Here is a 24,540-nt window from a genome sequence, read left to right on the forward strand (position 1 = left end):
GAATCAAAGCGTTTTTTACTTGAATAAATATTGACGATGAGTAGCTGTTCACTTGGACACCGACCACGAGATTCAACAATAAGAGTCCTAAAACGGCCTTAAACTATTTGTGAGGCCTAAATTAATGCCACTGTTATGGAGTTACGATCAAAACAAGTTAGTGGCTTTTAAGTATATCAAATTCATGACATTGCAATTGTATAAGGCTTGTATATAAATTATAATACTCAAAATTCCCATGGAATTATCAGGTTCTGAGGACTGAAGACGTACGTACTACGTACTACTGATATTCTTGAACTTATAACTAGTTAATGAATTACAACGTGGAGTGAGTACCATGTTGATATATAATATTTCTTCAGTGATTTTAATATACACGTTAATTATTAGTTAGACTTGAAAAATATCTACTGTGTACCACTGTATTTTATTTATATATCCGAAAAGTTCGAAGAAAGCGACGTCATTAATAATTAAATTAATCGACAGCTTCACGTACTACGTGTGTAAATCTTTTTGAAGACCCCATATTATATTCAACTAATCATGACTTGTAATCAAAGGTCTTCCTTATTTATATTCAATTGTTTACTATATGAAATTCCCGGTATAATCCATATTTAGTCCTCTCATTGAACAATTACTCAAGTTTTTGAGACTTTTAAAACGAAGAATAACGCATACATTTACAATTTACTACCTGCTGTATTATAAAGCTTGAACCGTTTTATGCATGAAAACAGACGCAATGGAAATAACTTTCGCCTTTATAAATAAAATTTGGAACCTGAACATAAACTTGTTCTTAGCTGGTGATTCGTGAATTGAATTTAAATTGGGCCTAGAAACTTAGTAATCCCACTTCTGAAATTCATTGCAATGTCAACGCGTACCTTGCTGAATCCTTTCAGGAACGTAGTAACCATTTCCAAAGTATGCTACTATACAAGTGAATCATTATTATAATTCAAACTACTACTTTACCTCATGTAGACGTCCCACAATCGTTGAATTTCGATTTTACAATTCGTTTCAACAACTGTTTTGTACATGGAAGATACATCGTACATTGAAAGATCAACAATCAATACATAAATGATCAAAGCTGAAACCCCCGGTAATCTTGAGTATTGTTGAATGAAGAACATCATACATATTACATAGTATATTAAAGATTTCAAAAGTCAGGACTCAGATCTAAAAGAACACCTTCCTTCCTTTTAGCATTAATTTGAACACTATTGTTGAGATATGAACTTATGGTGTATGAGTTATTAAAGAGGTTCATTAGGTCATAAAACCCGTGCTTGATGTCTCTCGAGGTACAGTATGAAAAGTGGTATCATCAAGAATCAAGATCTGTTGAAAGCCGAAACTATCTATGAATATATAGGCTCTTAAAGCCTCTTATCATGCAATAACTACCAAGAAAACACGTTATTGCTTTAAAGACCAAATGTACAAATGTAAACTAATAACAAAAATGCGCTACGCTGGTGCTTGTTTTCATGACCAATGTAAAATCAATGGTAACGTAAGTTTTAACTGTTTAGCATTTACCAGTATTGAACTAGATAAGTTCACCACAGCTACTATCAAGTTTAGTGGCGGCTTTTAGTGTATCTCTTGAATACAGGACTCAGTTATGAACCAAAAGTATAAATCATGATTCATGGATCACATGGAACCATCGAAATCTCAGACAACATCACTGATGAATTATATAATTTCATCAAATAAATTAGTTAGCTTTTCATTTCCTAAAATTTGAAACTCAAAATGCTTATACCTCTTAGTTTACATACTTGATCATTCTCTGTGACGCTTAAGGAAATATGTACTTTAGATAGTCTCCTTGGTGTTGTTATTCGTCGTTCATATTGAAGAGATTCGTTCTCGTAAATTAAGATCAATCTATAATTTTGTTGAGTTAATTAGTTGATAGAATAGCTTAATTACTGTATACATCAAGTATCAACTTTCAAGTACCCAACACAACGAAGTTATCAGACATAAACAGTACATTTTAAATAATATTTTCCCCATCAATCCCGGTTTTTGATAACCTTAATCTAATACGTATGCTTCAAAACGTTTACAAATTGTTTTGAGACTGTCATTTAAATGAAGATCTATCAGTCAACTTTCAAGTATCCATGATTTTGTATTTTTCAACCACTTGTAAGTTGTTAATAGCTATCGAGAGACTTTCAGATTAATTAGAGCTCCAAAAATCATTCTCTTTTCATGTGGGTTTCATTTTACGAAGCACTAAAGATCTACTATGCGCTCAACTGCTTATATTAAGAAAAATGGGCTTTAAAAAGCCTTGAAGACTTGAAGTTGAGGGCATTGAATTAAAGTCTGAAAAAATACTAACTCTGAAAGACAACGTAGTACTGTTTTTTATTAGCAGAAAAACAAATTGGTCTAAGATTTCTGTGTGATCCCTTATCTTCAATCTTTGTGCGTACTTTGTTTAACCAATTTATTTACACTGATCTTATGTTGGAGCCTCGAGGGTCTGTCTAGAGAATCGAGATTCGAGAAAACGAGCAAATTATTGATCTTCAAGGTAACATTTTCAAACGCACGAAATGCATTTAACATAAACGACTTAACGTAGATAGACAGAAAGCTCATCTATACATCTATAATTGAAATTCGAAAAACAATGAGGTAATTACAGGTATAAGGTATGAAATATTACACTATGAATTAACCCTTAAATTAAATTAGGTGCTTCGAAAATCTAGTGAAGGTATCAAAAATTTCAATCACTTTAAAGCTTATGTGTGTTTTTTTTTTTGGCTGTGAAACCGATCGGTAAAGCTTAGCTTCCGTTATAGTTCCGAATTCCGTTATTGATTATGAGAGTTGGTAAGGGCAGAATATATATATACTACTATATAATGAAATATTATCATATTATCATGTTCAAAATTTATTAACTACGCTCGATAATTATGTATATCTATAATATACAATTTTATATGTTAAAGCACTTATAATATAGATATTGCAAACTACCTTAGGCCCTATTGATGGCTTTATATAAATAAAGAAGATGTGTTGATGTTGATCGTTGATTTTACAATTAGTAGCATTGGATATATATCGTGTAATCAGATCAGCTATAAGAAAACGACAAATTATGAAGATCTAGTCATCTTTGTGTCAATTCGTCTTTGTGTTAATGAAATTTTGAATTAAGTTTAAATTAAATTGCGTACATACATTACATACATAAGATCCTAAATTTAGGTTTTTGCTCATGTTACTTTTGTGTCACCGTGGGTTTCTGGTCGATCACTTATGATTTATGATCATGTTTAATAAAAATATATATTCATAAAATTTTCAATATAAGATCCTAATTTTTATTTTCAAAAATCATTAAAATTAAAGCTAATATTGAGCAATTTTAATAGCTGCTATATTATAAAATAAATATAGTTAATATTAATTTATCCATCAAATTCATGAATATGATCTTTAATAAAATTAAATTGATTATTTCTTCTTGTATCATCTTCAATATGAAATTCATTTAAATTGAAAACAATTTGTTTCTCATCATTATAGTTTGGCCAATTTGGTACATCAATATCAAATTTAACATCATTACCTTGTGGATTTGGATTTAAATCATTTATAAAAGAAATCCATAATTTAACTAAAGTATTTGAAATTTTATAAACCTGAGGGTTAACATCATTATTTTTTTTTAATAAAATTTTATTATTGAAAACATAAGGAACTTCAATACCATGAGATGAACCTTTATAATAATCTTCACCATGAGTATCTAATTTTGGTAAATTAAATCTATATTTATAAACAGATTGTTTTAAATTAATATAAGCTTTTGAAGTCAATTTTGTTGCCATAACGTATAAAACATCTGTATTTAATGTTGCTAATGTTTTATATTGGGATTTAACATTTGATGGATAATTTATTGGTTTATCTGTATAAGGTTTTTGATCAATTGGTGTAATTAAACTATCAAGATCATCTGTATAAAAACTTAAAAGTTTATTAATTGATTCAGTTTTTAAATTTGGGAATGTTTTTGACAAGTAATTTTTAGAATTTTGTAAATTATCAATAGAAACATCTGTAAATATACTACCTTCATCTGTATTTGTACCAATTAATAATGGAACATTCCATGTTGTTTTACCAGATTGAACCGAATTATATCCTGAATCTGGAACAATATCATTATCAATACTTGGATAGTTGAAACCCTGGGAGATTATACCATTTGAAGTTTTAAAAGCTTCATGTAATTCATTTGGATCCACTTTTTGTAAACATTCCAAGACATCACCATTTCCACAATTGAAATGTTTAACTAAATTATTAAAATTATCTTGATTTGTAGAAGTTACACCTTTTGGAACATTAACGAAAACATTTGCACCACTTTCCATTATAGCACCTTTTATATAAGATCCAAGAAATTTATTATTATTTAATAATCTACCAACAGATTTTGCACCAGCAGATTCACCCCATAAAATTAAATGATTTGGATTACCACCAAATTGTTTAATATTTTCATTAATCCATTCAACAGCTTTAATTTGATCTCTTAGACCAATATTTGTCCATTTTTTATCAACAATTTCTTTGGAATTTAAAAAACCAAACCCATTTAATCTATAATTTATAGATACAAAAATTATTGGTTTCCCCATATCAACTGAATTTTGAACAATAAAAGAACCATTATAAGTTGGAGTTGAACTTGAACCATCACTAAAAGCACCACCATGAATCCAAATAACAACTGGTAAGTTACTGTGATCACCATGAGGTTTAATAATATTTAATGAAAGACAATTTTCAGATTGTTTTAACCCATTTGAATCAGAACCACTTGCAGAGAAACAAGCATCACCATATTCATTAAATTGATGAACTTCAGACCATGTTTTTTGTAAGGAGATTGGTGGTTTAAATCTTAGATTGTTTAATGGTGGTTCAGCATATGGGATACCTAAATAAGCATCTTGATTATATTCTGCCAAATATTTACCAGAGATTGGACCATTTGATAATTTGACATGTGGTGTTTCAGTATCTCTTTTCAATATTGGTGAAGCAATTGAATATGATAATGATATAATGAATAAATATATTGAAATCAAATACATTTTGATATTATTGTGCTATGGTATAATGACATTTTGAAATCTATTGAACCCCTTGAAAACACATGGATTATTCGTTGTATTTATAATTAGCCGCTGACTCCTGAGATCTTTAGTTTGATTAAATAGTGACTATTCCATCATGATCTCATGATAATCCGCTGAGTAAGAATCTATTGTTTATTGAGTAATCGCAAAAGGGTCTGATGATCATTGATCAAATGGTGATTTGTTTACCATTCTATTTATATTCAGTGGCAAATAACAAATAACAAGTAAATTGAAAGCAGTGTATTTAATCAATGTAATCAAGTCACAATGTTAATCATGAACAATGTTAATCATTTCAATAAATAAACAATGGTAATTAGTAATACTAAAAATATAAAATAAACAATTTGGATTATGTAATGGGTATAGCCAGCGTTATGTAATCAGCTGCTAAGGATTATATAATAATTATTTCAAAAATATTGACTAGGTATTATATGTATTTTTTTGGTGAAAGTATATATAAATAATTGTATTATTATTATTTTAGAACCCTAAATATCATGAAAATTTACTCTATTTAGCTGAATTTGAGTTTTCAATTCAATTTTTACAAATGTTAATTAATTTTAATTTTATACCAAAAATAAAATTATTATGATACACTTTATTTTTGAAATTCAAAATAGCTAATTTTTTTTTCTTTAATTTACATAAAAAAAACACAGAATCGGCAAAATTAGCAATAAAAGAACTATTCACCTTTAAGAATGTGCTTACTTTATAAAATATTTGATGTATTAAACATCTTTTTAAGTATTCTATTTATCATGTGTCCCTTATCAAAATGAAATATTATAGCATCTTATTATATGGAGATCAAATAATGTAAATTAAATATATACAAGAATATAAACTTGATTGCAAATATGAAACACTACAGTTATGTGAGCCGAATTATAATATTTAAAGATCTATATTGAAAGTTAATTATATACCAATTAAAGAAAGGAATCGAAAGTTCGATATAAATTCAAATATATCTAACGCTTATAGAAGAATTGAAATAGAGATAAAAGTATCATGTTGAAGTCTAAGCTTCATGATTATTTTTGAATTGAAATATCACTAATGATAGGTCTATGGTCACTAATACGATACCCAAGATCATAAAAAACCTCTGCAACTCTAGTTCTTTCAACTTTATATTTCTTAGAACTTTCACCTTTGATAGTACCAGCAAATTGGAAATCAATTCTATCACCAACAGCATCAGGACTAGAAATTGGTTCAAATTTGTTGAAAGTTCCATGATGACCGGATCTTTGGGCTGCATCTGTTTCACCAAGTAAATCACTGAACACAAAATTTTTAGCGTTTGAAGCATCGAATCTCTGAGCAAAAGTTTCATTTATTGAAACTGTGTTTTCACTACCAACAGCAATTTTATAAGCACCAGAATCTTGACCTTCAGGTGGTGAGTTTAGATCACCAACTAAAAATACTGGACCATCACCATGTTGATGCTCATGTGCACCTAATTGCCTTAATAATGAAGCACTCAATTTTCTTTGATCATTAGATACATGGTCAAGATGGGTATTGATAATGGTGAATGGAGTTCCAGAAACAGTTTCAAAACGTGCAACAGTTGTAGAGCGATAAGCGCCTGCATCTTTATGTTTTGATGGTTCAAATGGGGTATCTGATAACCAAATAGTATAATCACTTTTTCTGTAAGCTTTTTGTTTATTATAAAAAATAGCTTGATATTCACCCTTTTCCTTACCATCATCTCTACCAACACCAATATAATCCCAAGTTTGACCACTCAATTGGTTTAATAACTCTTTAATATCATCGACTTGTCTTTTTAAAGCTTCATTAACTGTGAATATATCCGCTCTATTGAAAATAACATCATTAACAACACCAATTCTTCTTTTTGACCAAGGTTGTTCTTCGTAATCAGCATAATAAGGACCACCGTCTTGTGGAATTGATTGATCTAATGAACCAAGTGTAGAGTCAACTGATGTGCCATCTGGTAAAGAGTCGTAACGAATGTTCCAACTTTGTAAACGGAATGAATCTTGTGCTAAAGCAACTGCGGCTAAAGCTAAAGCTTGAAGAACTGATTTCATGAGCATTTTTGAAAGGGTCAATTGTGGTACTATTGATATTAATGAAATAATTTCCCATTGATTTATTCCACAAGAGATATCTGATCTAATTTATAATTTTTCAATCTTGTGATTGAATCAAAGTCTTTAGACAAAAAACACAAATCAAAACTTTTAATTACACGTGTGATGCTCCCCAAGCTTCTTGTATCTTCAGATATACCGTCGTAACTCGTTCATTGAGCACGATGTAAGGAGTATGCACGTAATTTCCCATGTGGATCTTGTTCTTTGTGGGTTTTGTGTGCGTCGGATCAAAGATTTTGCCACATTTAGATCTGATAAAATGATATTTAAATGTTCATCAAGGGTCCTGTAAAATTCAACGCTTTATTTAACAATTAAGGACCACAGTATTCAATAAATACCACCAGTTGTAACCCAATTATGTACACACATGGGCTCCATAAACAGCAGTAAGATCTACCATTAGATCTCCATGTGTTTAATTCCCTACCAAGATACGACTCTATCCTTATGAGTTGATATCATAATGTTGAGTCATTGGAAGAGCCTTGTTGTACTTTTGGTATATTGAACATTACAGAATGAACCTTGTCAGTTGTATCAAATACATATCAAGTTTCAATTATCCTGACTTTGAGATCTGTGTACCCCTTGATTCAATATGAAGCCCCCATATTTTCATGTCAAAGTATTTCCAACATGTTCATAATCAACAACAAAGCCATCACGTTGATATAAAAGCCAAATAAAGGAGCTCATGAAAGTCTAAGCAAGCTTTTAAGTTTAGTAGCGTAAATCTTGTAAATGCTTCACCAATTTCACAATTGAGTTCCCAAAAATTCATCAAACAAGAGAGGTCAAATCTGAAGGATGTGTGTGAAGTTTAATTCTGAACTTGGGAAGCCTTGTAACAACAAGCTCACAAGAGCTGATTTTGTTGATGTCTTCTGATCTTCTGATACCAAAGACCCTTTTGAAACTTTGAAGATCTCTTTTTGTCTCTTTTTGAAGTCATATCAAAAGTTTAAACTAGTATTCTTAAAACGTGGTCTCTCAAAGACACGAAACACGAACCGTGGCACACCAATTTCCAAACCAAAGCTTCCTATCAATTATATGATCATATCAAGGAATTCTAAATCCCATTTCGATTGCAATGATTCGTCATAATTGTATCTGATGGATGGCTTTTATTGCTTTGGTCGTGTTGGTATGAAAACGTTTCCAAACTCTCACTCATCCTTTCTTTTTATCTTTGTTGTATATCATGATCGCGGATTTTGAACAAAGAACAAACAGCACTACATTTTAAATGAACAAATTATTTTCAAATAGGGTATAGTGTGTATCAATGATCAAGTTTATACATTATATACACTATAATTGGGCTACTGGGATGGTTTAGATTTTCTGTACTTTAAAATCTGTGAAGCTGCGTCTTTCACTGTTTTCTCCAAAGGAATCCAATCATTAATACCTGTAATCTTAGAGGTTTCTGAAGTATCAACAGCCCAAATTTCCCTAGATAATTGTTCTTCTGTTTCTTCAGGTTTACCTTTAGCTATTTTGCCATTCAATTCAGGAAATTCATTGTGTAAAATGTCCAATAATGACTGGAAAGTGAAGTTGAAAGGATATGGTAATAATCTTTTACCAGATAGATCATCATTCTCAATTGCCAAAACATGCAATCTTGCAACATCACGAACATCAGCAGAAGGACCCGAGGCACCTTCAAAAAGATTAGTATTCTTAGGATCTGATCTTAGCAATTGATTTAAAAAATCTGCTGAAGTATTCAATGATGAGTTTTGTAAGGCGGAATCAAATTTTTGTGGACCAAATATAAAAGGTGGATTAACCGCTGTTAATGACCATTTTGGTTTATTATCAGAAGCAAACTTATGTGCAAATTGTTCTGATAATTTCTTTGAAGCAAAATAAGCTGTATACTCATCATTTACATCTTCCCAAACTATAGGATTCCATGTTTCTTCAGTATGAACAAAAGATCTATCTCCACGCTTGTCATAATGCAAGACAGAAACATAAGATGAAGTGATAACAACATGTTTAACATCTTTACCAAATTTCTGAGTAGCTTCCAAAATGTTTTTGGTTCCTTCAAGAGCAGGTGTTAAATAAGCATCTTTTAAATCCTGATTCAATCCATAGGAAAATGGTGAAGCGGTATGAATAACATCTGTAATTTTTGGATGTCTTTGGAAAACTTCATCAAATGCATTTTGAGCTCCAATATCTCTAACAATTTCAAAATCAAGATTTGCTTCTGGATACTCATTCTTGAATTCTTTGGTGATGGTATCAGCCTTCCCCTTGGATCTGACTGTACCTATAACATGATAATTCTTCTTCAAAAGAGCATCTAAAACATGGAGCGCAACGAATCCCGAAGCACCAGTTAACAAGACTATTTTTGACATTGTAATATATATCTGATTGTATGAATCAGTAGCACGATAATTTTGAAGGATTATAGAGCTATTAATTGTTGTTTTTTCAGCTTGAATTATTGTGTCCACACACTTTTGCTTAACCTTATTGAAAGGCCACATTATTCAGATACAGGTCCTATTCCCTGTTTTACTAATTAAAATACCATTTTTACAAAATTAATCCTTTGACGGTGAGAATTAAGTGTTTGGGTATATTTCACAAACTAATCAACTTTGATATAGGGTAAAATAAACTCGCTGAATTTTGATTAAAGTTGCAACGAATTTAATGTATGCGGATAGTAACCTTATCTAAATTTCAGACCGATTAAGACCGCTAAAATACTATAGAGCTCAATTTTCAACAATTTCAATAAAAGAGAAGTATCTACAGATGAATTGAAGTTTAAATAAAGAGTTTAATTATACATTAATTCATTATATTATCATAATCTAATTTGGGTGTGACTTTTTATAGTTTAAGATTTGAGCAACAGAATCTTTGAAAGTAGTATCTAATGGAGTGAATGTAATACCTGAATTTTTAATAGTAGCACTGTTATCAACTTGGAAAGAGTTTTTATCAGCGTATTCTTGAGCACCTTCTGGTTGACCTTTAGCAACTTTACCATCTAATTCTGGGAAGTGTTTATGAATACTGTTCAAGATAGTTTGACCACTAAATGATGATTCAAAACCAATTAATCTCTTACCAGCTAATTCATCATTTTCAATTGCTACGACATGTAGTTTGGCAACATCACGAACATCAACACCTGGACCAACAGGTTCAGTGAAGGCATTAGTTGCAGAAGGATCAGCTTTCAATAATTTGTTAACAATTTCAGCTGAAGTATTTAAATTTGGATTGACTAAAACATCATCAAATTTTTGTGGACCAAAGACATAACCTGGGTTGACGGTTGTTAATGTCCATGATGGTTTATTTTCAGCAACATATTCTTGAGCTAATTCTTCAGCATATTTCTTTGAAGCAATGTAAGCAAGGGTTTCATTATTAACTTGTTCCCATTTAATTGGATTCCAGGTTTCTTCAGTATGAACAAATGATGGATCAGTCTTTTTAGTAACATCTAAAATAGCAGCAAATGATGAGGTAACAACAACATGTTTAACGTTTTTACCAAACTTTTGAATAGCTTCTAAAGCATTTTTAGTACCTTTAGTTGCTGGGTCTAAGTAAGCTTCTTTTAAATCTTGATTTAAACCAAAAGAAAATGGTGAAGCTGTATGTAAAACATCAGTGATTTCTGGATATTGTTGTAAAACTTCATTGAAAGCACCTTCAACACCAATATCAGCAACTAAAGCAAAATCAAGTTTGGCATCTGGATATTCAGCTTTGAATTGTTTAGTGATTTTATCAGCTTTGTCTTGAGATCTGACAGTACCAATGACATGGTATCCTTTAGCTAATAAAGCATCAAGGACGTGAAGTGCAATATAACCTGAAGCACCAGTAACTAAAACTTGTTTGACCATTGTGTATGTTGAATTGTATATGTAATTGAATGAGAAGAGTATTTATAATACGTCTATATGATATATAATCCCTGTTTGCTTCACTGGGGGATTAACGTCAATTTATATATGTGTTCAATTGATCAATGCAAGGTTATGGAAATTCAAGGAACTTGTTGGAATCACTTGTTAGCATTAATCATCATCTTAATTCCCTTAACACCAAAAATTGTCAAGATTTAAAATAAACGACGCAATAAGCTCTTTTTCTGACAAATCTGTACATATCTGCAAAGAAAACCTTTTAAAACGGTATAATCGCGGCCTATTCGACTGGGAATAGACCGGGTACCTTATAGTATTTATATATTTTATAATAAACTAGTCTTATATAATATAGGCTGTACAATAAATTATAATCACAGGCCTGAAATTGGATTTCATAAATAGTATCGTGAGTGATTGCGTTTGATATATTGGTCTTTGAAAATGTTTAATACTACGTTAAATCTTAAATGCGCTATAGCCTATATTATGGATTTAAGGGAAAACCTAAAACTTAAAAGTTAAAACTTAAAACGTATCGGCAATTAGCAAACTTGACCCGATGGAAATTTGGCCGATCAAGATTTTGACATAATCGTTCAACAAATTTTTGATCATTTCGATGAGCTTTTACATATGTAATTTATTATAATCAATTTAATTTTAAAGATGCAGTTGAAGCATTTATTGAGGTATAGAAATATCTATATATCATTGAGCGTTAGTTAATTACCATTATTATTAAAAGCTATCTGAATTATGTTGAGAATGCAGTACTTGTACAAAAGTATATTGATGAATTGAATGAATGTGGACGCATGGTGAATATAATTTTGATAAAAGATCATGAAGACTTTTTCGAATCAGTTGAAAAATCTTTTTTGGTTGAAAATGTTTGAAGCATCAAGCTTCCTGTTAAACGAGAAAAGAATGTGAAATATTAGATTTTTGTAATCTTGAATTTGAACCTGATCAACAGATTTATTGAGCAATTTGAATATCAGAAATAACTGGTCTATGATCACTTAAATGGAATTCATTATCATACCAAGTTTCAGCAACTCTATGAGATCTAGCTTTATGGAATTTGTTTGGAACATTCTTAGCATTACTATTTGGAGTACCAGCAAATTGGAAATCAATTCTACCACCTAAAGCTGATTTATCACCCCATGGTTTGAAGGAATCCATAGTAGCAAAATGACCTGATCTATGTAATGGATCAGTTTGTGAGAATAAATCACCAAAAGTGAATGATTGTGAAATATCAGTTTTATATTTATTATAAAATGATGAGTCAACATCAACTGGCTTTTGACCACCTGTAGCAATTTTATAAGCACCTGAGGTATCACCTTCTGATTCTGAGTTGAAATCACCAGTTAAGAAAACTGGACCATCTGAATTAACATATTCATAAGCACCGATGTATTTCAACATTGAAGCACCTAATTTTCTTTGATCATCTGATTTATCATCTAAATGGGTATTGATCAAAGTGAATTTATTACCTTGAGTACTTTCCATATGTGCAACAGTTGCAGTACGATAAGAACCAGCACCTGGGTATTGTGATGGTTGAAATGGAGAGTTTGATAACCAAATGGTATCATAATCATTAACTTTGAATTTATTTGTGTTGTAGAAAATAGCTTCATATTCACCTTTTTCCTTACCATCATCTCTACCTTTACCAACATATTTCCATTCATCTCCACTGATTTGAGTTAAAAGATATTGTAAATCATCAACTTGATTTTTCAAACCTTCATTAACATTGAAAATATCAGCTTTGTTGAAAATAACATCATTTGCAATACCAATTCTTCTTTTTGACCATGATTCTTCACCAGAGTTTGAATAATAGTTAACTTGAGCATCATTTGGAATACTCCATGTTAAACCTTTAATAGTGTTATCAACTGAAATACCATCTTTTTTGGAATCATATCTTAAATTCCAATTTTGTAAACGAATAGTTTCTGAAGCTAAAACAGCAGCAGCTAAAGCTAATAATTTGGCTGGAAGCATTGTTGATTGATTGATTGATCTAAAAAGGGGGTATATTAATATAGATTGATTTGAATTGAAACCTCTATGATTATTATAATTATCAAGCTAGAATTCTCATTCTGAAAGAGACAATTGTAAGTATTTATATAATTTTGATTGATTTGATCTCATCTTGAAAAGTTTTGGATAATTCCACGTGTAGATGGTAAAGTCAAACTATATCAAATGATATACAGTACGACAGTAAGAAGCACAAGGTCTATAACTAGTCATGTGGGTATTAAACTTAAACAGTCGCACGTAATGCGACGAATATTAAATCATTAAGATCCGCATGTTAGCCCATATGGGGGTTTTCAGAAATCAATATGTATATGCCTTGAAGGTAAACATAATATTATTCAAAATATCAAAGAATTTTCTGAAATGTCAAATATGTGTCATGTATCAAAATCTATTCCGGAAAGGGAAATTGTCTATACATATAGAACCTGAATTGTTCACAAAAATGCACAAGAATAGTAATTCTGTACTGTGAAGATATACTCTATCGAGTAAGTCGTTGTTTAAACATCGATCTGTGCTAGATCAGGATTGAAACATAAGCTTGTTTTAAAGCTTTGCTCTTGTTTCTGGATCAATAGCATTGCCAAAACCGAGATGTAAGTAATTTAGTCAAAAGAGTATTGAACCATGTGCGTATTCAATGTCGGTTAAATCTACAGAATAACCAGTAGAAGAGTAATATCAAGATTGTGGATACCTGATTGTTTGATAAAGAATCAGGCACATGGTGGTCTTAAAAGATCGATCATCAACGTGATTTCTTCACGTTCTCGTTAACACATGGGCTTCAGTTGAAGCCCTCGTGTGTATAGATAGTTGACTAAAAGTATTGCGATGGGATAATGTTGATCCTTCTTTGGTCTTGTTAGCAAATAGGTCAAACATAGACTATGAGTTGAATAAACAAATAATATCGTGTGTTTGCAAAATCGTGTGCATTGCGTATTAACTTTGTTTGTATGTTGGTTTGATGGAGGGCATAGCATCGCACACGTTTGACAGATCAATCATTATCAAAATAGCACAACCTCCACATGTGATTAAAGTGCACGGTTACTTATAACATTATTTTTTTCTATTTAAAGATACTAAAAGCGCACTGTAATAACTTATAAGTTAAACCTACTGCCCACAATTTTGTGATACACAAAAAATATCCTCACTGTTAACCATCTTATTTTATGCACGGAATATTAAGCACAACTGACAAATACGCGTGTCATCCTTAACATCCTGAATCCTAGTTCTCGTCCTCCTCGATGCTAATGGTATTCAAACAATACATGGAATCATAATATAGTATGTGCACTTGGTTAACGGTCGAACAAGAGCTTATATTGTTTATTGAAGTTTAAACAAGAAAAGTATCCGATGTCTGGGTGTTGGTTAGACAAGACCTTATAAAGGTTCTTCATTCTTCTTCAAAAACAAAAGAAAACAATCTCATTATGAAGTTGGACAACTTATAAGACTAACCATTCTCCATCAAAATAATCTATTTATAAACTTATACTTCAATCACACGTTAAAAGACGTTGGATATCGAATCAACCTTAATTAGAATTTAGTACACATATTATTTTTTGAAAATATTATTGTATTACGCGTCATCATGTCATCATCCCAACGGCGAAGAAATTTTATTTACATACTTAAATAACGTACAATTATGGAAACGATTCAACATGATCTAATTTCGTACTTTTACTGGCATATACACGAACATTCATTAAAGGATCAGGATTCAGTATCACAGATCACAGTCACAAGATACAATAATCCCCGTTTAGTAGTTAATTTATGTAACAACTGTTCTATGTATTACGTTTTAAATAATACTACTGTTGGTCGAAAGCTGCTTAACTTATAAAACACAATAGTCGGCTTGCATTTCTCTTTAACTGTAATTGAAGCCTCCATATATATTATTTGAGGAGAATATTGTTCATGTTATGTAATATATTGACAGGTATACAGAGTGGTTTTAACTCCAATATTACGAATGCTTTTTGAGCACACAGCGCTTCGTACATATTGTCGTAAGTTGTAAGTTATAACGCGCCTTGATAGTTCATGAAATGGTACATATTAAAAGCTCTAATGCAGAAGATACAAATACGAACCAAAGTATTTCACATAGAAGAAGAACAAAACTGTCGATTATTGGGATTTTAAATTATTAACAATGTTAGATATCTAACTTCTAAGTACAGTCACGCGAGATGTCACTGCATATAATTATCAAATGAGGAATATTTGTACTACGTCGAAAGTCCACTAATTAATGGATATTTTTATCTTTTAGTGATCATATGAATTGAGTCAAATATCGAATCTTTTGGCTCAAGCTAGGTCAATTTCAAGCTGAAGTGAGAAAGGAAAACATCTGAAACACAATTCTTAGCCAGATTGTAACTCAATTTCAATTAAGTAAAAACAATAAATCATCAATAGATTCATGAAAAAATTTTAACTAGAGATAACTGGAGAAAACTTTTGAGTATCAATGTTGAATAAGTAATTTATGAATTACTGCAAGTTGTAAGACGGTCCATAGGTATTATGCAGTACTCTTATGAGAATTATCATTTCTTTAACTTTCAATATCAGCACGAAAAACAACTATAAGTTGTTATAAACGTAACACCAAAAAGCCAATGATATTCCGAGCTTGATGTATGACAGCATTCAGTTAGATAATTGACGTGTTGATATTCTAGTTGTTCAACTCAATAATGAAATTGAACCTTCAAATCATCAAATGAACTAATAATTAATATCGAATTTGAAATAGTTTGACATATAATCAAAGGCTCAAGAAAATTTTGGTAATCCCATTCATTCATATATTGTATTGAAAGTGATATCTTAATTTCTGACCAATGATGCTTGAGATCTTTAATTTGCTGTTCTCTCACATAACACCTTCATAGTTTCGACCTATGACGAGGACATGAGGACCACCTCACATCCTTTCAAATTAACTTTGGATGATCCTTCAAATTTTTTCTCTTTCAAATTGAATCAATCATAATGAAGTAATTAACAACTAGTTAAGGTATGTATTTTCTAGAAGGATAAATATTAAATAGCTGTTAAAGTTTTCTTAGCGTTTGTTTTTCGGATAAATCCCAACCTGTCAAAATTTTAAAATTTATCCAGAAGTAAGATTGACAGGATAATCAAAAGACATAATCAATATAACACCCATGTTTTTCAACACTTCGAACATCGTGGATCTGATGCTTTGGACAATTGTGAGATTACTAAAGGGTCTTTGAGCTTAAATTGTATTGATTGTACACCACGTTATCTTAATGGAGAATCACCTAGAGCCATGTGGTGTTTTGATATACTTATACCTTATACCAAACAGATAAGTAATATGACAAGCCATACAAGTTTAGTCTTGGCAGCTATAATCAATAGCATTTGAACTTCTTAAGACGAACAGGCTACAGCCTCTTTGTTGATTTATCCTGAATCATAAATTTAAAGTGTACGGGTACCTCAAAATTGAAAATCAATTTTGTAAGATCATCACTAATTCTGTAAGAGCTCTTGATACTGCGTCCTATGAGCACCCTACATATACCAAAGATACAATGATTAATGATTTGAACCCTTTGGATATAATCTTACCAATTACAACGATTTTAAACTCAAATTTCAAGCTTTGATTGGATGGTGTTAGAAATTTTGGTTATAGTGCTTGCTTACATATATGTCACACCCAAATTGATGATATGATTGCATAATCTCAAGCATCTACATGATCTATGTGTTTCACTTGACAGGCGAACTATGGAAACATAAAGATCCCGGGTTTCAAGACTTTGATGAAGAGGAGAATAGAATCCATCACGTCGACCGTATTGATGAAGTTGATATGTCAATGTTTATACCGAGGGATATAGGACTTGTCAATATCTCATCTCTTGGATTGTGTCATAATCGTAGCTATACGGAGAGCGAAATCTAAGTATATAGAGAAACGATATAATTAACTCGGTTCGAAGCTCCACTGATGAATGGAAGTAGATATACAGCAATGAAGTATATAAGGAACTAAACGATCAGGATGGTAAATGTCCTCAATTCATATAGTAACTGATTGAAGAGGGTAGACGTCTATCGGACAATCCTTCTAATATACCGAATATTTGAATGTCTTGCGTTATAAGTATAGTATGATTATCAGAAAAAAGACTCTTGAGGTACTGGTAAATAGGATCTAAGTTCAAACGTAAGATGTGTTCATTTAAACCTATGTAAAGATCTAATATAGCCAGTAACCTTCCTGGTGTTAAGTGAGCAGGTCCAAACCTTGAAGTGATGATCATGGGAGATCATGGGAATAGGCTACTCAAACTCCTTCTTAGTGGTTAATACGCACTAATGATCTACTTAAACGATATCTAACAGCTAACAGCCCAACTATAAGAATTCACCAATCGCAAAGAGGAAATGTGATTACAATTTTGATTTTTTTGTACTGATGATTGCCCCCAGATGACACAGCACTTACGTCAGCCAGAGCCCACACGGACATTTCTATGATCACAGATTTCATGACCAAAAGTTTGAAAATGTCTCCTACGGTTTTTTAGAGCGGTTAATTTTTTAATATATAAACATAATCATTTCCTGTTTTATTGTTTAGTTTATTGTTTTATTTTGTAGAGTAAAAAAACTTATTTATATCTTATTTATACTTACACAAAGAAATACAACTATTATTATAACACAATGAAGGTCACAGTTTGCGGTGCTGCAGGTGGTATTGGTCAACCATTATCTTTATTATTAAAATTATCTCCTTTAGTTGATGAATTATCTTTATTTGATGTGGTAAATGCTCCAGGTGTTGGTGCTGATTTATCTCATATAGATACAAATGCTAAAGTTACAAGTCATTTACCAGATGATAATGGATTAGCAAAAGCTTTAAACGGAACAGATTTAGTGATTATCCCAGCTGGTGTTCCAAGAAAACCAGGTATGACTAGAGATGATTTATTTGCTATAAATGCTGGTATTGTTAGAGATTTAGCTCAAGGTGTTGCTGAAAATGCTCCAAATGCTTTTGTTTTAGTCATTTCAAATCCTGTTAATTCCACAGTTCCAATTTTTGCAGAAGTTTTAAAGAAGAACGGCGTTTTCAATGCTAGAAAATTATTTGGTGTTACAACTTTAGATTTAGTTCGTGCTAATACTTTCATTTCACAATTAGATTCATCAAACAAGATAAAACCATCTAACTTAAATGTCCCAGTTATTGGTGGTCATTCAGGTGAAACAATTGTTCCTTTATTTAGTTTAGGAGCACCAGAATTTTATAAATCATTAGATGATGAACAACGTGATGCTTTAGTTCATAGAGTTCAATACGGTGGTGATGAAGTTGTTCAAGCTAAGAAAGGTGCTGGTTCAGCTACATTGTCAATGGCTTATTCAGGTTTCAAATTAGCTGAAGAATTAATTGAATCTATAAATGGTAAACATTCATTTGTTGATTCAAGTTTTATTTATTTAAGTGATGAAATTGAAGGTGCTAAAGAAGCTAAACAATTAATTAATAACGAATCAATAAATTACATTTCATTACCAGTTAAATTAGGTCCAAGAGGTGTTGAATCAATTGAATATGATGTTTTAAATAAGATTAATGATCATGAAAAGGAATTATTAAGTACAGCTATTGATCAATTAACAACCAACATTAGTAAAGGTGTTAACTTCATAAAGAATCAAGCATAAGTATCATATTATTATATTATTATACAGCTATACATTATATATATAATATAGTTTGTCTTTGGGGGTTTATAGTTTGGTTCTAGTTTCAATAGTTTTATATAGTTATTTTCGTCTATTCAGTTTTCAATCATATGTATATTATTAAATCAATATTCTATCATATTCTTTCTAAATCACATCATATTTGTCCCATGTCTTGTAGTTTTACTTTAGTTTTTCCAGCTTTTCATTGATGCCTCATGAAGTTTTTTTTGCAGTTGGAGCGGTATAGCTGTTCTTCCATCTTCTTGAAAAAGATGCCTGCATGATTCTTTGTTTTGATCACGGAATTACTAGATAAAAAAATTATATGCGCGAGCGATAGCGCTGTTAGATAAGCACCAAAACGATCAGCCAAATGCGGTAACTTGATCAAATTGAAAAGAGAATCAATACTTTAACCATTATTTAAACAAGTTCATTAAAGAATAGATATATGAAGTATACTGTGATTGTTTTTTTTGCACATGTTTAGTTTACGAACCCCTTTCAATAGCGCTTATCTTTAATTGAGGAGTAAAACTAGTCTCGGTTTCTTCGGTGTTTTTGATTTTCTTTGAAGGGTTTCTTTGGTACTTAAAAAAATGGCAGAATTTTATAGGGCGCTTTGATAATTAAGGATAATTTATTTAAGTTTAGTCTTTGATTCTTGAGCTAGTGAAATTGCGAAAAGTTATGTCAATGTACGTTTTGGTGTATAGTTAGAGTTTATTATTGGAGTTAGTTTTCAGAAGTTAAGGAGGTATTGACGTAGTCCAAGATATACACCAGTCTAGAACAATTAAAAACTATATACAATTGTGTATTTAGATCATCAAAAATATATCAAACGTCAATCAATAAAAGTTATATACCATGACATTAAATCATTCTACATTTAAAAATTTCCAAATTAATCATATACTTTTATACAAAATTATAAAGACCTTTATTTAAACCCAACGATTAATTTAAATGTAACCAATTCTGTTAGCAATATCTAAGGCATCGTAATCAGCAGTTAATCTAACGTAAGCTTTTTTAGTACCGTTTGGTCTGATTAAAGTGTTTACGGCAAGGATATCAACTTCATATAATTCTTTAACAGCTTTTTTGATTTGATGTTTGTTAGCTTTGATGTCAACTTGGAAAACTAAAGTGTTACCATCTTCAACTTTTTTCATAGCAGTTTCTGAAGCAATTGGAGCAACAATAACTTTGTATGAATCTAATCTTTCGTAATGTGGAACAGATTTTCTAGCATATTTTGGGTTTCTAGCCAATTTTAAAGTTTTTGGTAAACGGAATGAAGTATCAGTTCTGATTTTTAAAACTTTTTTAGCATTGTTACCTTTGTTAACGATTCTTTTAGCAGATTGAGCTTTAGCTATTGAAAAATTTGTTAGTATATAATTCTTTAGAAAGAAAACAGTATGGGAAATAAGTAGAAAGAACATAAAATAATTAGATTTGAAGACATAAAAATTTGACATGGATTTGTTTAATAACTCTCATGGTGATACTGATTCATATAAATATAATACCTTTCAATTATAAAATGTACTTGAGTGTTGATTTTACTTATTGAGGTCTTCTTTATAATTGATATTTTTACGACACATTTTTGTACTTTACGAATATTCAACTTGTAACTCTTTGATGTGATCCAAAATGTTTCTATTCTTCATGATGTACTTCATTACATTGATATTAATCACTCTTTATGATTCTTTTGATATTTTCCTTCAATAATCTTTTGTATACTCTTTGATATAAATCTTTTAAATTTGAAAACAATATAATCCATAATCTTTCAACAATAATCCCATTTAAACTCATATAATCTTCATATCATCTTTGTCTAGTCTACTTCTATTTCTTTACTTCATCTATCACTTACTTGATGGAGCCATTTTGAACTAATTTGAACTGTCTTTCTATTCAACCAAATCAAGGTATACTAGATTGTAATAAATTTCAACTTTTTTTGTTTTTCACAGAGTCTCGATACTAAGATTTTCCAGTGTTGGAAAAAAACTTTTCTGATTATGTAAACCAAAGTTGAGCTGGGGCAAGAATCTCTCTGCCTAAAAGTTCTAGTAGGAGTTAGGCAAAGCGTTGGGAGGACTCTACCTAGAGTGTAGACAGAGTGCACATTGGAAATTGGGAGTTGGTATTCGCAACACAACAAAATTAATCAGAAAGCATCCAAACACCATATATCTTATGAGAAAAGCCCCGTCACAATATCACATGACTTTCTACATCAGACCTAAATTTTGAAAAATATATTAAAGTACATACTACAGATTTTTAAGTTTCAATATTTACATTTCATTTTCATTATATATATACATATGTGACAAATAACAATTATTGGAAATATAAAACTGATCACAAACGACGACGTCTTGGAGCTCTAACACCACCGAATTTTAATTTAGTTGCATCACGAACTCTAACAACTTTATGTCTAATTCTATTACCTTCTTTACCCTTTAATGCATCTAAAAATGCTTCTCTACCTTTACCAAATTCTTTAACAACAATTTCTAAATCATGATCTAAATAACCCTTTTCAGCCATTAAATTAAACATTTTAGCACTAGCTTGGAAACCTGCTTCATATTCACCTCTTGCACTTTTACGGAAACCAGCACTACCACCAGTTAATGAAATTTTAACTTTTTGTGGTAATTTTGCATAATATAAAACTTGTTGATTATAAGTTAAATTTGGATTTCTTTTCAAATAATTTAAATCTTCTGTTACAGCACTTAAAGTTAAATGAGTATTATTTTTGGAAAATAAACCATATAAAACATATCTATGTACAACTTCAATTTTTTTGCTTACATTTTCCTTTTGTTGTTTAGCATTTGGTTCAACAATATTAACTGTAGTTTCATTTTTATTGCTATTTTCACTGAATGTTTTACTTATATCAGCAAATGAAGGTATTTTAGTTTCTTGTTTCGTTATACTTGATGATGTGAATGCTATTATGAAAACAATTAGTATTTATGATTTTTCAATTAATTCAATATATTTGGGAAGGAAACTCACTTCTTAATGCTGGTAATTGCGGTTTTGTAGCAAGACTCAGTAGTCTTGGTGCTATGGATCTGGAGAACATTGTTTATTCTATGATAAAAGTACTTAAAACAATGCACTTGATCTGATTTCAATCTCCAGTATTTCTTACCATACTTTATTATTACCTTGAATATTTCGATCAAATCTTTGAATTTCCCACAATCGGGTAAAAAGCGCGAAGTTTCCGCGACTGGTTTAACAAATTGTACTTTGCTACAACGAAAGGTGTCAAAGGGCTAGAACAATTGAGATTTTGGTAAGATTGTTGGATTATCCTATAATTGATCCTGGTATTTAACCCAGTCAATTAAGAACTTAAGCTAAGATTTGAATTTTAAAACACGAAATTTCACATTTTAAAATTCAAAGAAGTCGCGTATATATTTTTCTGCCAAAAGGACTAAATTTAAATTGGAACTTTGAAGGCGTATTTGCAAAAACAGTTTCAGAGTGAAAGTAGAAATTTCCGAGTACGTTGATAAACAGCTGTCAAGTTCATCAACAAAACAACGACAAGACAACACTCAAAGTATAGACAAAGGCACCTTAAGGAATTTCAAATAGGGCGGTAGAATTAGAGGTTTAAGCTTAACATTTCAAGATCAAAAAGAATCAGTTTAGCGTTGTTTGTTTACAAGTTTAAGCTGCGTTGAAGTCAAGTATTGATCCAAATTTAGACGTCTATATTTTAAATTCAATTGGCAGAGTATACAGCTGTTGAGAAGTTTTAATTGTTGATATTGATATCCTGATTATTTTATTATCATATATTCAGCTCGTTTAGGCTAGGTATTGAAAGTTCAGTTTTTGTGTGGAATTAGGCACCTATTGTTATCATCAACAACAACAACAAAACATCATCATCATAATCATTAATATATATATACAAAACTCATAGGGAATTATCCAATAATCAACTTAATAATAATAATCAAGTATATCCAGAACCATGTATGTTGATACAGAATTTGTGGCTGATGATGTCACATCAAATGCAACAAATGTTACAAAGCAAATGATCATTAAAGAATACAAAAAGATTGGAGAAGGTGCTTTTGGTACTGTTACTCAAGCAAAACTACTAGACGGTACTGTGTGGTTAGGTCCTTATGCCATCAAAAAAGTTCCAGCTCAAACTGAATATAAAAGTAGAGAATTAGAAATCTTAAGATTAACAAATCATCCAAATATTATAACGTTAGAACATTTCTTTACTCATAAATCTCCAAAAGATGGTAAAATTTATCAACATTTAGCTATGGAATGCTTACCACAAACTTTACAATTTGAAATTCGTCTGCATTATTCAAATAAATTAGAATTACCTTTAAAACATATCAAATTATATACATATCAAATTGCAAGAGCAATGATGTATTTACATGCATTAGGAATTTGTCATAGAGATATTAAACCTTCAAATATATTGATTGATCCAAGTACAGGTATTTTGAAGATTTGTGATTTTGGTTCAGCAAAAAGATTAGAACCAAGACAACCTTCTGTTGCATACATTTGTTCACGTTATTATAGAGCTCCAGAATTAATTGTTGGTTGTCAATACTATTCAACTCAAATTGATATATGGGGACTTGGTTGTGTATTTGCTGAAATGTTATTAGGTAAAGCTATTTTCCAAGGTGATGATCCAATACTACAATTAAGAGAAATTTGTAAATTATTAGGTCCACCAAATAAATCATTTATTTATAATTCAAATCCAAAATATGATGGTCCATTATATTCAAAACCTCTTTTCAATGGTACAACAACTGCAAGATTTCAAAAAATCTTGGGTAATGCAGGTTCAAAAGGTATTGATTTATTAATGAGAGTTTTAGTATTTGAACCAGAAAGAAGATCAAGTCCAAGAAGAATATTAGCTCATGAATTTTTTGATGATTTGAGAAATGATACACAATTTGTTCCAAGAGGTTCTTCAACACCTGTTCCATTACCAAAATTATTCAATTTTAGTAGTTTTGAATTAGATGTTATAGGTGAATTGAGAGAAGCTATTGCAGCTAATTAAATAGCTTTCAACTAATAACTGGAACCAAAGAGAGAAGAGAGAAAAATGAACATTTATATGTGTTAATCTTTATACCATATGATTGATTCATAGATTTTTATTATAACTGATGATGAGATATACGAAGAATTTATAGAAGAGGCTTACAAATCACAATCAATTTAACTTTGATATTTTTTTTATTTACTTTACCAATTTTTGTTTATTTATATAGTTATTTATTAGATAGGATAGTGGATTTATCCAATCTTTTTAATGTCAGATTC

The 24,540-nt window shown here is 30.7% G+C and overlaps 9 protein-coding genes across 9 annotated transcripts; 2 read left to right on the plus strand and 7 right to left on the minus strand.

The window, feature by feature from the left end:
* Positions 1 to 3,470: 3,470 nt before the first annotated feature.
* On the minus strand, positions 3,471 to 5,168 carry BN7_3997 (Liver carboxylesterase; the record flags this gene model as incomplete). The annotated part of the gene is made up of 1 exon (XM_011275399.1): positions 3,471 to 5,168. One exon carries the CDS (start codon positions 5,166 to 5,168, stop codon positions 3,471 to 3,473), a length of 1,698 nt encoding a protein of 565 aa, XP_011273701.1.
* A 1,094-nt stretch (positions 5,169 to 6,262) lies between these two features.
* Positions 6,263 to 7,306, minus strand: BN7_3998 (Glucose-repressible alcohol dehydrogenase transcriptional effector; the record flags this gene model as incomplete). The annotated part of the gene is made up of 1 exon (XM_011275400.1): positions 6,263 to 7,306. The coding sequence occupies one exon, from the start codon at positions 7,304 to 7,306 to the stop codon at positions 6,263 to 6,265; it is 1,044 nt and encodes a 347-aa protein (XP_011273702.1).
* A 1,388-nt stretch (positions 7,307 to 8,694) lies between these two features.
* On the minus strand, positions 8,695 to 9,750 carry BN7_3999 (uncharacterized protein; the record flags this gene model as incomplete). The annotated part of the gene is made up of 1 exon (XM_011275401.1): positions 8,695 to 9,750. The coding sequence occupies one exon, from the start codon at positions 9,748 to 9,750 to the stop codon at positions 8,695 to 8,697; it is 1,056 nt and encodes a 351-aa protein (XP_011273703.1).
* A 465-nt stretch (positions 9,751 to 10,215) lies between these two features.
* On the minus strand, positions 10,216 to 11,265 carry BN7_4000 (SDR family oxidoreductase; the record flags this gene model as incomplete). Its single annotated transcript, XM_011275402.1, has 1 exon — positions 10,216 to 11,265. The coding sequence occupies one exon, from the start codon at positions 11,263 to 11,265 to the stop codon at positions 10,216 to 10,218; it is 1,050 nt and encodes a 349-aa protein (XP_011273704.1).
* Positions 11,266 to 12,270: 1,005 nt separating this feature from the next.
* Positions 12,271 to 13,320, minus strand: BN7_4001 (Glucose-repressible alcohol dehydrogenase transcriptional effector; the record flags this gene model as incomplete). The annotated part of the gene is made up of 1 exon (XM_011275403.1): positions 12,271 to 13,320. The coding sequence occupies one exon, from the start codon at positions 13,318 to 13,320 to the stop codon at positions 12,271 to 12,273; it is 1,050 nt and encodes a 349-aa protein (XP_011273705.1).
* A 4,797-nt stretch (positions 13,321 to 18,117) lies between these two features.
* Positions 18,118 to 19,128, plus strand: MDH1 (malate dehydrogenase; the record flags this gene model as incomplete). Its single annotated transcript, XM_011275404.1, has 1 exon — positions 18,118 to 19,128. The coding sequence occupies one exon, from the start codon at positions 18,118 to 18,120 to the stop codon at positions 19,126 to 19,128; it is 1,011 nt and encodes a 336-aa protein (XP_011273706.1).
* Positions 19,129 to 20,117: 989 nt separating this feature from the next.
* Positions 20,118 to 21,059, minus strand: RPL25 (60S ribosomal protein uL23; the record flags this gene model as incomplete). The annotated part of the gene is made up of 2 exons (XM_011275405.1): positions 20,118 to 20,533; positions 21,047 to 21,059. The coding sequence occupies 2 exons, from the start codon at positions 21,057 to 21,059 to the stop codon at positions 20,118 to 20,120; spliced, it is 429 nt and encodes a 142-aa protein (XP_011273707.1).
* Positions 21,060 to 21,540: 481 nt separating this feature from the next.
* MRPS18 (mitochondrial 37S ribosomal protein uS11m MRPS18) lies at positions 21,541 to 22,282 on the minus strand (the record flags this gene model as incomplete). Its single annotated transcript, XM_011275406.1, has 2 exons — positions 21,541 to 22,145; positions 22,213 to 22,282. 2 exons carry the CDS (start codon positions 22,280 to 22,282, stop codon positions 21,541 to 21,543), a joined length of 675 nt encoding a protein of 224 aa, XP_011273708.1.
* A 909-nt stretch (positions 22,283 to 23,191) lies between these two features.
* Positions 23,192 to 24,274, plus strand: BN7_4005 (GSK family serine/threonine-protein kinase; the record flags this gene model as incomplete). Its single annotated transcript, XM_011275407.1, has 1 exon — positions 23,192 to 24,274. The coding sequence occupies one exon, from the start codon at positions 23,192 to 23,194 to the stop codon at positions 24,272 to 24,274; it is 1,083 nt and encodes a 360-aa protein (XP_011273709.1).
* Between the last annotated feature and the right edge of the window lie 266 nt (positions 24,275 to 24,540).

The sequence above is a fragment of the Wickerhamomyces ciferrii genome, contig 00127, assembly GCF_000313485.1.
Source record: "Wickerhamomyces ciferrii WGS project CAIF00000000 data, strain NRRL Y-1031 F-60-10, contig 00127, whole genome shotgun sequence".
In the NCBI taxonomy this organism is placed as follows: Eukaryota; Fungi; Ascomycota; class Saccharomycetes; order Phaffomycetales; family Wickerhamomycetaceae; genus Hansenula; species Hansenula ciferrii.